This window comes from Gasterosteus aculeatus, chromosome 17 (assembly GCF_964276395.1).
Source record: "Gasterosteus aculeatus chromosome 17, fGasAcu3.hap1.1, whole genome shotgun sequence".
NCBI lineage: Eukaryota > Metazoa > Chordata > Actinopteri > Perciformes > Gasterosteidae > Gasterosteus > Gasterosteus aculeatus.
The window spans coordinates 12266259-12280894 of NC_135705.1; the positions used below are offsets into that span (position 1 = coordinate 12266259).

Below are 14636 nucleotides of genomic sequence, written 5' to 3' on the forward strand. Positions count from 1 at the left end.
GGTGCGGAATGCATGTGGCAAATACATTTAGTGAGAGTCACTGATAGTCATTCAGGTCAAGGCGCAGCTAAACAGTGCAGAAAGACGCCTGTAATAATGTATAGTGTTCCACTTCCTTTTAGATCCTGCAGGGCGCGCTCCTTACTTTCAATGCGATGTCTGCCTCTGTGCTCGGTTAAACTGGTGCTGCGAGAACGCGCATCGAGTCTCAAGAGCTGTCGGGTCATGCACGCGCCCAGTGGTGCTGATGTGAAAAGTGAATTACATTTGGCCAGTTGAAGGTCAAGTTAGTGAGAGCTGATGAAGCGTGATACCATTGTTTACAAATAATGCTTTAATATTGTTAAACGCCTGGAACTGCAGGTTAAACGCTGGGAGTTGCTGTCTTATTTCCGGAGCTGTAGTTTAGCAGTGACCATTGTAGATTCCCCCGCGTGCGGCTCAGTGATCATGTGTGTGTGCGTGCGTGTGGGAGGAGGAGTGAGCGTTCGTTCCGTGGCGCTGTGTGGAGAGATGGAAGCGGAGAAGGCGGATGCAGATAAGACTCGCTCTCGTTGTCCCCAAATCTAACGATGCAGATTCCACGTTTCCTCTCGGATATTTTTTATCTCTTTCTTTTTTCTCTTCCCAGCAACGTGCAATGATCTCCGTTGTTCTCGCGGGCCCCACCCCTCCAAACGCACTGGTCTATCTCTGAACTGTCAATCATATCACGCCGGGATTTTTACATGTGAGTGCATGGCGCGCCGAGCAGGGCGGATCTGCTCACGGGGGGCTGAAAAACGCCGGTTAATATGAACGAAAGGTCAACCATCATCTCTTCGACCCGATAACTCTGATTAGGTAAGGCGATTTAAAAAAAGGATGCGGTTTGATGCGCGAGGAATTCAGTGCAAGGAGAGTCAGAAGCGTATCGACGAACGTATTCGAGATCCGTGCTTCGGGTCGATAAAGGGCCCTTTATCAGTTACTGTAAGTCTATTGACCAGGTGTACAAGACGCACATATTCTCAATCCCCACAGCGACACTGCTCTATAGCGTTGCCCGAACCACAGAGCGGGTAAGATGATGTGCGAGGTGATGCCGACCATCAACGAAGGAGACTCGGCCGGTCCTCCCAGAGGCACCAGCGGCGTCCCCAACGGCTCGGACCAGGAGGCCAACTTCGAGCAGCTGATGGTCAACATGCTGGACGAGAGGGACAAGCTCCTGGAGTCCCTCAGGGAGACCCAGGAGACCCTCATTCAGTCTCAGACTAAGCTGCAGGGGGCGCAGCACGAGAGAGACGTACTCCAGCGGCAGATCAACGCCGCGCTGCCTCAGGTGAGGAGGGGATGGGGGGCTGTGGAATGTCGATATTTTGGTCCAGGGGAGCGGCAACCTAAGTAACAAATAGGGTGTTCAAGTGGTGATCTTGAAACCCATGGTTGTGAGGCTGGATTTTCAATTTGGCAAAGTGGCAGACTCATGCTGTTTTGAGAGTATGCACCAAATGACAAATGATCTTAAAATGCTGAGTTGGCGGTGGCGCATGGGGTAGAGAGTGTGCGCTGGGAACCACAAGGTTGGCGGTTCCCATGTCGAAGTGTCCCTAAGCAAGACACCTGATCCCTAAGTGCTCCCTGGGCTAAAATGTACAAACCATGGTTTGAAAATGTAGGTCGCTTAATGACCTGTAATGTAATGTAAAATGGCATAAATGGACCCTCAACCTGCTTTATCTAATATAACATATATACATATATAACAGCAAGGCCTTCTTTATTTCAGCATTGTGGTTAGCTGTTGCCTACCAGCCAGGTAACAAAATACATTGAGATTGCTCAGAACGTGGAAGGCTAATAGGGGCTGAGCGCCTCAAGGCTAATTAGCAGGTTAGTACCGCCATGGTGGTACTGATGAATTACACCATTCCTTGATACACCACCGCTAGAGCTAGACCTGACAGAATTGAAGACAACAGTTCTGCTGGGGAAGACACTGCTGCAATGAAATCACCGCAAGAATAGCTTTGAAGATGGTGACCCATGCCACTTCAGAAGCTCATAAATAGCAACGTGTCAGGAAGTAGGATCTAAATGTCTAGTGGGTAGAAAAGTACGTTTAAAGGTGGATGAAGGGTTTTTGCTAACTCAAGGAAGAATGCCTATTCAGGTGTGCAGGTCCCCTCCAATTGTTGAGATCCTTGCTGGAGAGAACGGCAGAGCCCACCGATCATTGTCTGGACTTGAACAGCCTCCCCTCTGCATGCGGTGACTGGTCTGTCGGTAGTAATTTCATTGAAAGATGCTGATGGTAAACTAGGATATTTTTGACGTTTGTCACCCGTGTGTGTGTGTGTGTGTGTAAGTGTGTGTTTTAGGGAAAGAATGCTGAATAAGGGCTGGTGCAGTCAGTGAGGATGACGACAATGAAGCCTCAGCACATAAAGCTGCGTACCCTCTGACCCTGCGGTCTAAATACGTGGCATGATGTCACAGTACGGTGTGTGAGTGAGTGAGTGTGTGTGTGTGAGATCGAGCGAGGGAGAGAACCATGCTGGCGATGACAGCCTCACTGCATCCTCTTGTGAAAGAAACATGGCCGCTTGCTAGTGTACATGGCCCTGGGCTGCTTGCCTTCCACACATGCATACATATCTGTGTGTGTGTGTCAGAGAGAGACATAGACAGAGAGAATGGGAAGAGGCTTGTCATGCTTGTTTTCTAATCTTGCTTGGTTCAACATAATGTTTTATTCTAGCAATAATACAAGTATTAGTTATACAGTCATAGACCTCAGGGACATTATGCAGACATTGTGACTGGCACAGACATGCATAAGCTCTCGCTACTCTCTCTTTCTCTCAAACTACTACACCCACACAAATCACAGCAGTGGTCATTTCCACAGCAGACACAACAGAAGGAGGATGATGCAACATACAGCAGGTGAAGCAATCCTGAGAAATTAGAAAATCTCAATTAAAATTGATTTCTACTCTAGTTTTTGTCTGCTCAACTGTAGAAATATGACGATAAACTGGTCTTGATGCGTCATTGGAAATTGGAGCCTGCCTCTTGTAAGAGTGTTGAAAATACCACCCTGTATCTGATATCTCTGGTTGTTGTGTTATGAATATATTAGAGCCATGTTGGAGCAGTTGCTGACCTCACCATTCTAAATGTTACACTGGTAATAATTTGCTCCTGCGCTCACATACAGTAGTTGGTGTGTTAATGCCCTTGATAACAACACAACATCACAGCTATTTGTTTGCTCTTGCCGCCTTTGTTGCGTAGCCCTCCAGTCAGTCTGTCGACATGTGTGTTGCAGACTATGGGGGGTATGTGTTAATTTCTCTGTGCTCCCAAGGTGTAGACGGATGTATGAGTGTTGGCACTGCAAAGCAGCCTTTTTTTTTCTCCCAGATCCAACCACTCTTCTCTTTCTGTTTGCCTACAAACATTTGTCATCTTCACCTGCGAGGTGCATGTGTCTGTGTGCACTTGCATGTGTTGTTGTGTGATTATATTTCTGGTATGTCAGCTGTAGGTTCCTTGACTCCATGGGACTGGTATGACCCAGAACTGTCAGATCTATGTCTCTCCTCCACGTACACACACACGCACACACACAAGCACGGACACACACGCACACATGCGCACACAAACAAACAAACACATCTTCAAAAAACTGTCAACGTCGTCATTGTTAAATATGCAAAAACCCAAATCACTTGCACATGCATCAGTGCACAAATTTGACTCAGCAGTATTGTACAAATTGATTGACACGCACACAAACACAGACTCACGAGAGACCAGGATGGATATGTTCATTAACTACAGAGAATAGAGTTTTGGATTAACATGTCAACCCATTACTGTGCAAAATGCTTCTAATTCCACCCTCAGAGATGGGCTTTCCCAAAGACAAATTAGCTTTTAAATACACACTGAGACACAGGCATGCATGCACACACACACACTTATGCAGTAAACGCAAGTACACATAGCGCCTGTTCCCTCACTATGTGAGAATATGAGAAATATAAACATGACATGTCGGAGGTCATATGAAGCTATTAATCACCAGTTTTTCTGCTGGTTGCTTGGAACTCATCATTTCCCTTAAATGCAAAAAATTGACATTTCTTCACACACGTCCTATGGGGTATAGATTAAACAAACCAGATACAACGTGTTGATCACATAGGATTTTCTGGTAGGTGTATTTTATTAAATAGTTCCCATAGCCTGCTTCCAGTCTTTATGCTAAGATAGGCTAACCACGATGAAACACTACCTCTATAGTTCACATTCAGACATAAGATTGCTTTCAGCCAATCTCATCCAACTCAAAAAAGAGTTAAATGTTAAATGATTCCTTAGAGGACATTCCACCAATTATGTTTTATAACGTGAGCTTTAATGTGAAGTCTGATGATCCAGTTTCGTGAGATCACACCATAGCTTCTAATCTTTTATTGTTGAATGTGTGTTCCTTTATGGTTGGATGTGAGTTTCATGTTGGGTTTGATGAGTGTGTTGTGATATTTTGACACCTGTTCCAGTCAGAGACAACACAAGCTATTTTTGCCAGCATACAAACACACAAAGAGAAAGTAACATACACACACCGCTCTCTTTTCCAAAATAACAACTGCCTTTGTCCACACTGAACCACATTTAAACATACACACGCACACACAACCTTTTGTATGTGTTGTTTACTTCACCTCACACACTAATTATCTGGATCTAACCATCTCTTTTTTTTTTTTTACATATGTCGCAATATAAAAAAAGGCACAGGAATTTTAACCAGATGACTTTAATCGCTTTATTTAGGAATATTTAATCTTTTTGGAATAACTTTGGAGAGGACTAAATATGCATAATTGAGTGACAAAACACATAGTCGTAAGAGAGGATAACGAGACAAGACCATACCACTACATGCCGTTCCGAGATCGGTTTATACCGTTCTGAAAAAAGCAACCTGACACTTTTCAATCACGCTACTGTTTTTAAAGCTGAAAAATGATATGATGAAACTTACTTTTAATGTGGGTGCACTTACTGCACACACTGTCACAAACATGTTCTCTCTCTATCTCTACAGCACACTCAATGATGTGGCCCACACAACCTGGTCACCGGGTTTGCACAACACTGGTGGAAACCCTACAGTACAAGCTTTCCTTTTCTTTCAAGCAGCAAAGGAAATCGTCGTACATCATGCGATGGGACATTTGCATATCCATATGTCATGTAGCCCTGAACATATGCCTCTACGTTTATGTGTGTGAGCCTCTCATTCTCTTTGTCTTTTTTTCTGTCTTGGGTCAAGATGTGATACTGGTTTTCTTGCCTCTTTCTTTTTATTCTTTAGTCCTCCCTTTAAATAGTTTCCTTCTTTCTTCCACATGGTCTTTTTATCAATAACTCCATTATCTGGTCTCTCAGACAGTTCTAGTTCCATCCTCCTGCAGCTCAACACAATCTAGAGTGGGAGGGAAGGTTACACATATTGCTCACTGTTAAAATCTCTAGAAAGCTCTTTGCCTCCGTTTGACAACATGACAGTCTGGGATATGTTATCTTGTCATTTGGTCTGAATGCATAGCTTAAGCATTTAATAAGATGTGGTGTGATAGATTGAAGTGTTATGTTTTATGTAGAAGAAGGAATCAAAATGAGGTGATGAATAAAAAGTTGTCAACCCAAGTCAATAACCCCAATGTTTACAAAAAAGTCAATTAAACTTTTCAGAAAATCCCTAGTTTCCCTAAAATATTGGGGTCACCGTGGCACGTAGAGTAGAGAGGGTGCGCTGGGAACCGCAGGGTTGGGGGTTCAAACCCCAGCTTCTCCATGTCCCATGTTGTAGTGTCCCTGAGCAAGACACCTAATCCCTAATTGCTCCCTGGGCTAAAATGTAAAAAACATGGTTTGAAAATGTAGGTCGCTTTTCAGCTAAATGAATTGTAATGTAATGTAAAATGGCACACATGGACCCTCACCCTGCTTTATCTAACAGCAGCAAGGCCTTCTTTATTTCAGCATTGTGCTGTTGCCTACCAGCCAGGTAACAAAATACATTGAGATTGAGAATAGGGGCTGAGCTCCCGGGCACCTTTACTGCTCCTCCTCCTGTGTGGGATGGGTTAAATGGAGAGAACAATTTCCTGTATGTGTAAAATAATACTTGAAATTAAACATTGCTTCTTCTTCTTGCTTGGTTTAACCTCTCACCTTACTGCAGAAATAAGCCTGTTAACCACAGGAATACATCCCTGTTGAGCCCACTTGGTTGGGCGTGGCAAGAGGCGAAACTTGACCGTTCAGCGTGTTGTTTAAGTCATATTTGGGAACTAGCTAAGTTCAGGTTTTTTACTATGAGGAATACCATTTATTTTCTTCATGATGATGTCAGCCTAAGCAGATGTAATATTTGAGCTTGTGTTTAGCGCAGCCGGTAGAGAGCAGGGTATTTTACCCTACTTGAAGCAGGGCTAGCAGAATTGAGCCTTGCAAGTTTGGTACTCATCAGGTACCAGAGGTGTGTTTTGCTAACAGATACAATGTGAGAGGGAATGTGCGTCAAAGCTATTGCACCACACTTCAGAGAAAGGAAGAGGAGCTGCGAGGTCCCCCTGCATTGTGTTTGGAGGTGGCCTGAACTTATGACATGACACACATGCACATTCAGCAAACACTCTTCCTCAGATCCATCCATCCATACACACTGCCTGTATTTTCTTAAATGTCAGCATGCTGCTTCTACATGTTGTGTCAAGTATGTGCCTATGTGTTAGTGTGTGTGAGCGAGCCCACGGCCTGTGTTGCTTCTGCATGGATGGCTAAGCCAGTTTTGTGCACCATGATAGGAGAATATTGAAGAGGGTAGGCAAAGTTAGTTGAAAAATGACCAAATCTGATTGGTCTGCTGCTAAAGTCCAAATCTTGTGCTGGGTGTTATGTAAGAACCAAATACTTGAATTTGGGTTGATGTGTAGGAAAGTGGAGCATGAAGTGAGCAGCTGAATGTCACCAAGAAACCCTGTAAGAACGGAGAGGCATTCCGTGTCAGAGAGTCAGAGAGAGAGAAATAGAGAGAGAGAGAACGGAATGAAAAAACTGTCTTTTGGAGAACCCCCGGGATTCCGACCATTTTCCACTAAACATTCCCATTTTAAGCTAATACATGTCATGTCATACCTTTGCCTTGCCTTCAGTTTTGATGGACGAGTCGGATCGATTTTGCCCATAACGTCGGGCAAACCCCAAATATTGCGAGATAGAGGAGGATGTGAGAAGCAGCAGACTGAGATAACACCTTTATCTCTCTCTGTCTCTGTCTTTCTTATCCCCTATTCCTCTCCTGCTGCATAACAACAGCTTTTAATCACCTTTTTGTTTTTTTCCCACTCCTCAGCAATTCACTTCTCTTCTTCCTGAGAGGGTTGTCCGGTGTTGATTCAAGCACACCCAAAGGCTCTGACATGGTCAGACCGGCCCCTGACAAGAGCTTATGCACAGCTTTCGGGCCCCTAAGCGCTAATAGATTATTAGTGTGGAAAAGCATAGCTCCCCCACGCTGCCCCACCACACCATGGCTTCTGCGCTCCGTCTCTCAGTGGCATCCATCCTTCGCTCCCTCCATCCCTCTGCCAGTACCATCTGGCTCTCAGCACCAGGAACATTTAGCTCACCCGGGCGCCAATTTGTCCCCCTGGCTACCCGGGAGTAAAAAGAAGAGCGAAGGAAGGAGGAGAGTGAAAGAGAGATAGATTTACTTAAGAGAAACCAAATGAGAGTAAGTCAGGAAAGGAAGAAGCAGAATCGAGCGCACCTAACGGTCCGCAGCATTGTGGGACATGTTCTGGTAATGGATAGAATGAACTGTGTGCGTGTGTGTAGTCCCTCTCCTTTATAAAAATATCCCTTCAATAGTAATGAAGGAGAAAGGCAGAAGAGGACAGAGTGAGTAAAAAGAAGAGAAGCATGTTAGAGGGGGTTATCCAGCCACCAGGACACAGTCCGCCATCACAGCCCTGCCATGTCTAGCAGCAACCTATTGGAACTCTGTCAGTTCACTTTGCCTCATGAGGCTCCCTAAAAGAACAGAAAATAAGACTTCGTTGGTGTTTGGATATTAAACTTAAATTGGTTGTGTTTCAGAAGTATGACAGGGTCTCAAAGCCCAAGGTTATGAACTTCAAGGTCATACACTCTGGAATTATACTCTCCCACAGATGTGCAAAGACACACAGTAGTAAGGGCGACATTTTGTAAACCCCAGTTTACAGAGACTGAAAGCAGCCGCAGCATAGGCGGCAGCATCAGAAGCTAAGTCCTTGGCTGGACCCTTAAAGCGATTTAAATAATTACAAAATGCATCATCTGCTGTGTGTTTTGTTCATGAAATTCCGCTCGTCAGAGTCTCACAACATAGCAATATATTGTTAATCAATAATAAATATTGATGAGCGCATTAATAGTGCATTATCAGGGCTACTTATTTTCAGTTGAAAACAGAAGTGAATTTACTTCAAGGGCTGGGAAACATGAAGTAGCTCTGCAATAAAATGTAGTTTGGGAAATACTTATTGTACCTACGTTTTCACTGTGGCCTGGTTGTACAGTTTGAAATGGATTAATTCTTGTCTTCTTCTTTCTCCATCAAATCAACATCACTTGAAATGCATGGAGTTCATATTCCCATAAAATGTTCATGGAATTATTAACTGGCAGATACTTTATAAAGGGACCTAGGCTATTGGTATGGTATTGATTTCTTGCATACAAAAATGGTTCAAGTAATACATTTCCCACACAGCACTTCCAAGCTACTGTGTGTTTCAAAGTGGGCTCATACTGTATGTCACACACACAGCCACACATGCGCACGTGCATAAACACACACTCTCGGATGTGTCTCGCAGATAAATACGTATGTACTGTTGTGAATGAGATGTTGGCCAGCGATCATAGCTCGCCAGGCACCAAAATACGCAGTGTTCTAAACATTGGCTTAGATGAATATATGAAGACATGCACCAATCGTACACTTCTAGAGAATATCTGAGGCCAACTTGCCTTAGTATTTACTGCAGAAACTGATAAGATATTTACCACAAAAAGCTCTTGGATCATCCGGTCTCTATATTAAATCACAATTTGTTTACGCAGCACCACCTACAACAGTTCTCTGCTGAAGTCTGTTATTCATTTACTTGCAGCTTCGTTCATAGACGTGTGGGTTGGGGAGACACTCAAACACTTTCATATACAATCTCCATCCCTCTGTCTTTAGGTGTGTGCAGAAGTTGTTCTTCTGCAACAAGAACCTGTTGTTTCAGACTATTGTCGGATTTGGGTTGACTCGGTAAAGACCCAATAGCCATATTAAAATTACAAAGAAACAGATGTGTTCCCTCTCCTCAAAGTCTCTTTCGTCTCTCCCTCGGTGTCAATGGCTGTGTATCTCTGTGGCTCCCTCACTCGATGTCTTATCAGTGCTGATGGCTTCAAGCCCATGTGCTGAGAGGTCTATTAGTTAGCTGTCATTCTGTCAGATAATGCTTCATATCTCTCAGCTAGTTCACTCTTCTTACATCTTTCCCCCGACTGCATGAGGTGGGAGGGGAGCCGTTGAGATATGAGACCAGGGCACAAACATCAACCTTTCCGAAAAAAGGTTTTATACATATATTTCTCGGCTTGTAATCAATGTTTTGTTGTGAGTTTGATGAATAAAAGCTTTAAAATGTTGCTACGGTTCATCGATGTACCAAGTCGAAGTGTACTGTATGTGTGTATATGTCCTGTAGCAATTGCATCTGTGCATTGAATTAATCAAAATCAGCTCATTAAAACAGTAGGTCTTCACATCTTCATAGTAGCCTAAGACTATTTTAAATGAGGCAATGCTCATATTTGCATGTCCGTCTGTCTAACTAGTACCAAGGAAATCTTTGTTGTGTTATTGCATTGTTAAATCCACATAGTTCATCTAATCACAGTGGTAATAGCCTGAAACGCTCCCACATATTCTAATTGTATGAATAACTGATATGCACAAAGTCAGCTCCGTGGCCAGCTCAGTATGCCGATGATGAAGGTCAGTAAGCATTGTGGTACCCCATTAGAATAATGGGGGCTGTGACTAGTCTGCTCCAGTGCAAGACGAACATCATTCACACTTAGCTGCATTCTTCTTTCTCTCCCTCTCTGTCGCCCTATGCCCTGTACCGTCTCTTCTTGCCCTCAATTCCACACTCTAATAGCCTTTTCATTTACTCATGCTGACTCTCACCCACTCCACTCTCGTGCACACACACACAATTAGTCTGTAAATACTGAAGCTCTGTGTCAGTGACATCAGAGGCCCCTCGGATGGTTTTAAATCCCTCGAGTTAGGTTTGAATCTCAAGCAGTTTACGCGTAGATACAACAGTAACAAACAATATAAATGCACTGAGAAATGCTAGGAAGGCCTGGTCAGCAGCATTCACTGGGACTTAAATATGATGGTAGCTCTGTCTGCACATTCTTTCTAGTTTACTTACATTTTGTTGTGCACAACACAGTTCTTTTTTGGCAGTCCTTATAAGACAGACAGGGCCAATGGCCTGGCCACCCTTAGATATAGAGAACATTTTAATCCGCTCACAAGCTTTATAATTTCAGTACAGTTTGTGGAAGTGTTGTATTCAGTTTTCTCAACAATACATTTTGTTCAATATGTAAATACAGTTAGTTTGGTTAGTACTTATTAGCATATTTAGGAAAATACTGATGCATGTAGAATGCTTTGACTTTGAAAAATTGAACTCTTCCCCTCATTCTCCAGAGATGACAGCTGTAAGCTAACACATTTTAAAATATTGTTGGTGAAACATAAGAATTTGATTTTTGATTTTGAATTTGCGTGCATTCGTCCCATCTTCTCAAGTTTAGTGAAGTGCTGCTTGAAGCCCCTGTGGAAAGATGTCCTTATTTTTGACACATTAAGCAAGTGTATTCTTGCAAATGAGAGAGGGAATGAGGCAAGACACTTGTGAATGGGAGATGGACTGAGACAGAGCGGAAGTGCCTGTCGTTACATAAAGGTCACAAGAAGCTACGCAGCTTACATCCGACACTGCAATCTCTCCTCCCATCCCCCCTCTTCACTTCTGCTGCCTTCCTCCGATATTCCTCTCCATCCTCTGCCTCTCCAGTTTCAGTTACAAACCTTTTTGTCATTGCAATCTGCTCATTTTAGCCTCCTATCTGATCATCAGTTTCCTGTCTCCATTTCTTGTTCTCTCAGCTAGTGCTGGTATGTCAGCATCTTTTGACAGCAATGTATTCTCTCCTCTTCTTTTCCTCTTCTTCCGTTATTTTCTTTTCTTCTGTTTTCTTTTATCTTCTCTTCGCTACTTACGTGAGTCAAGGAATTGCGGGGTACAACACAAGACTTTTGTCAAATTGTTTTTTCTTTCAATACATCATCTGAAACTCTTTACGGTTTCCACTTGGCAAATTATGTTAATAGACCTGCTTGCTCATAAATAAGTGAAGATATTTAAGCGTAATAGTTCTACGACGCCATTGTTGGCCGGAACGGTGTTATCAGCTGCCTCATGGTAATCATCAATTCTGTGGAGCACAAAATACTTATACAATGAAATAGAACAGAAACTTAACTGTATAAGAAATACAAAGGAACATATAATGTGACTGTCTCCGGACCGGGACAGTTTTTAGCTAACTATCCGGTTAAACTGTGAAACGATAAAAATGATCGTGGAATGTTTTGCTCCTTTAACTCCTTCAGCTAAATGACATGTAACAAGCCACCCTTCTTTAAGGCCACTTATAGGTTAACAGATATGGAACAAAGCCACTGGCCTCTGACTGGCACACCTTCATAAAGAGCTGAATGAATCCATTCAGTCTGGTGATTGATTTCTTGCATTTTAATTGACACCCTGAGCAATGCTCTGCAGTGTTCTGCAAACAAAATCATATTTTTGACCATATATGACCATTAAAAAACATATTTTTTTAAAACAATACAAGCTGATGTCATTGCTTTCGATGACAAATACGGGGCATTTATTTTAACTGCAAGATCATCTATCATCTGTCAGGTTATTTGTATTCCTGTCATTGGCAAAATCACTTCTCCTCCCCTCTCCATTTAAAATAACATTTCATATCTACTGTGCACCATTGTCAGCGCTCAAACAAACACACACACACACACACACACTAAAACCCTCACACACACACAAACCAGAAGACTACACACCATAGCCTAGTGGGAATACACTACAGATCAAGTTGGTGCTTGTTTAATGCTGACCCAACAGAATACAGGTCCGTCCCTCCAGTGATCCCCATCACCCTGAGGGCCCATGATTCTCACAATTTCCCACGTACATCTACAAACAACATATACTGTGCATTCATCAATATCCTGCATCCATGCATGTATCCATAGTTTAAGAGCAGATGAGGCCTTTTATCAATCTTTAAATACTAACCTACTACTAATACTATTCTAAATAATAATATATTGTAATAGTCAGATTAATGCATGAAAGCAATACCTAGGTCCCAAAACTAGAACTGAGCAATGAATTATTGTAATCATATTCTTATGGCATCAGTCATGGGTTTGCTTTACCCATCCATCCACCACAAACTCTTCCCTACGCGGGCAGAGGGAAGGCCAGAGCAGTTGCCCTGTGGACAGGCTTACTTTGGAGCTGAAAGCCGGGTGCGTGTTTAAAGTGTGCCTTGTGCGTCTGTATCAGACGTCAAGGACTGGCTACCTGGGAATAAGACTGCAGGGGCAGAGTTGACAAGATCAAAACCTTTTAGAGGCACTGCACAAAAATGTTCAACTGAAAAGTCAGAGTGCTGGTGCACTCACATTGTTTGAAATCTTTGTCTTGTTGTGGTGTTTGATTTGATCGGTTATCTGCAGAGCAAAAGGGGCAAAGAACTAATCATACAGGCACAACCACCTATGCTTACGGATCACCCGCCCAACAGCGACGGAGAAGCCAGTGCTGGCCACCCCAACTTCGCCTTCAAAATTGTGCACGTTCCTGTGACTCTCAGGGTTTTCTATCCTCCCCTCTTAAAGCCCTGCAAATTCAGTCTCCATAGAAACAGGGGGAAGGAGAGGGATGTTGACTTCCTGACGCCTTCTGTCCCATGGGACGTCAACCGTCAGCAATTCCATATGTGTGTATATGGCTGTGTGCATGGGTTTTCTCACATGTCATTAATATCATGTATAATCTTAGGCTGCACATCATGAGACTGGAAATCATAATATCAGCTGCAAGAAAGCAATGAAAGTTATGATTTGACACTAAAGCTAAGGCTGTTTCTTTCGTTCAGCTGTGAAGCTCCAACCTCGATGGCTGCTTCTGATAGGCTGCCAAAGCCGAGCAGCTTAGTGTGTTAGTGGGTCTGGCTGAAGGACTATAGAGGAATCCCCTCTTCACTGAGACAGCAGGATGAGAACAGTAACAGACCAGTAGAGAACACACTGGAAGTAGTAACTAAACTCTAGTGGATGTACTGGTCTGTTTACGGTGTCATATCACCAAGGCTGGGCGGTCAATTAATGACACATGCAGAGTAATCTTGCAAAAACACCTAGAGGTGTCGTACCGAAGGTACAGCACCAAAGGGTCCAGGATGTATGACAAAAATCTTCATGTAACCAGGAATCCCATACACAGATAATACATACATACATTGATTTTCTATTTTTGCTGCCTAAAAGTCTTCTATCTATACTAGGTTAACTGTGAGGAAAGAAAATATTTTGCACAGATGTATTTAAAAATAGATCAATATACATAATAGTACAGGGGAGAATAATCATTTATTATAAATTAATTTGGTTATTATTTTCTCAATTCATATTTTCTTTTATATAAACGGCAATTTATATAAAGACAATTACAGAATGGCCTCTGACAGGATGGCTCGAAAGAAAATAGGAAATAAACGCATGGAATAGCAAGGAAATAGTGGGCTCTGCATCCCGCGCAGCTGCCACACCCCAGCGTTGCCATGGATATAAGGCCTTGGCAGCACAGATGTGTGAGTGAGTCTGTGTTGGTTAGAGGTGTGCCAGGATGACATCATAGAGTAGCTCGCTGAGAAGGTCTACTGCAGGCACATGGCATTTACAATATTTATAGACCACAACAGATGAGCTCACTCAGTCACTCGACGTGACTAGTTTCTCTTCACACAGACACACACACGCAAAGAGCCTAGAAGTTACTCACGCAATCGGTGCACACATATATCTTCTCTCCTCTATTCTGGCCTAAAGGGGAGATTTGCGTATAAGTTGACCATACAGACATCCCAATGCATGCAGCAATTCTTAAACTACATTCAGAACGGACATGATGTGCTTTTAGGATTATTATGGGAAAATTTCAGAAAACACACACATACACTCTGTCACAGAAAAGGCCTCCGTATCGTCAGTGAAAATTAGCTACTGAATGAGTCATAAGAAGAGGGAATGGTACTTTGTGAGCTATTAGACCAGCGAAAAAATAAGGGGCCGCTACAGTCCCAGCACACACACGCTCGCTTAAGCATAATATAGGCACAAA

General features: G+C 43.0%; 1 protein-coding gene across 22 annotated transcripts in view; it reads left to right on the forward strand.

Moving 5' to 3' along the window:
* Positions 1-383: 383 nt before the first annotated feature.
* Positions 384-14636, forward strand: part of ppfia4 (PTPRF interacting protein alpha 4) — a 61849-nt gene continuing 47596 nt past the window's right edge. For all 22 annotated transcript variants that reach the window (XR_005714550.2, XR_013453203.1, XM_040203928.2 and 19 more), the window contains exons 1-2: positions 384-843; positions 1024-1324. Coding sequence is in view for 20 of the 22 variants with exons in the window: in XM_040203928.2 (XP_040059862.2) it covers positions 1067-1324 (258 nt within the window). In the remaining 2 variants the exon portion in view is untranslated. The remainder of the gene's footprint in view (positions 844-1023; positions 1325-14636) is intronic.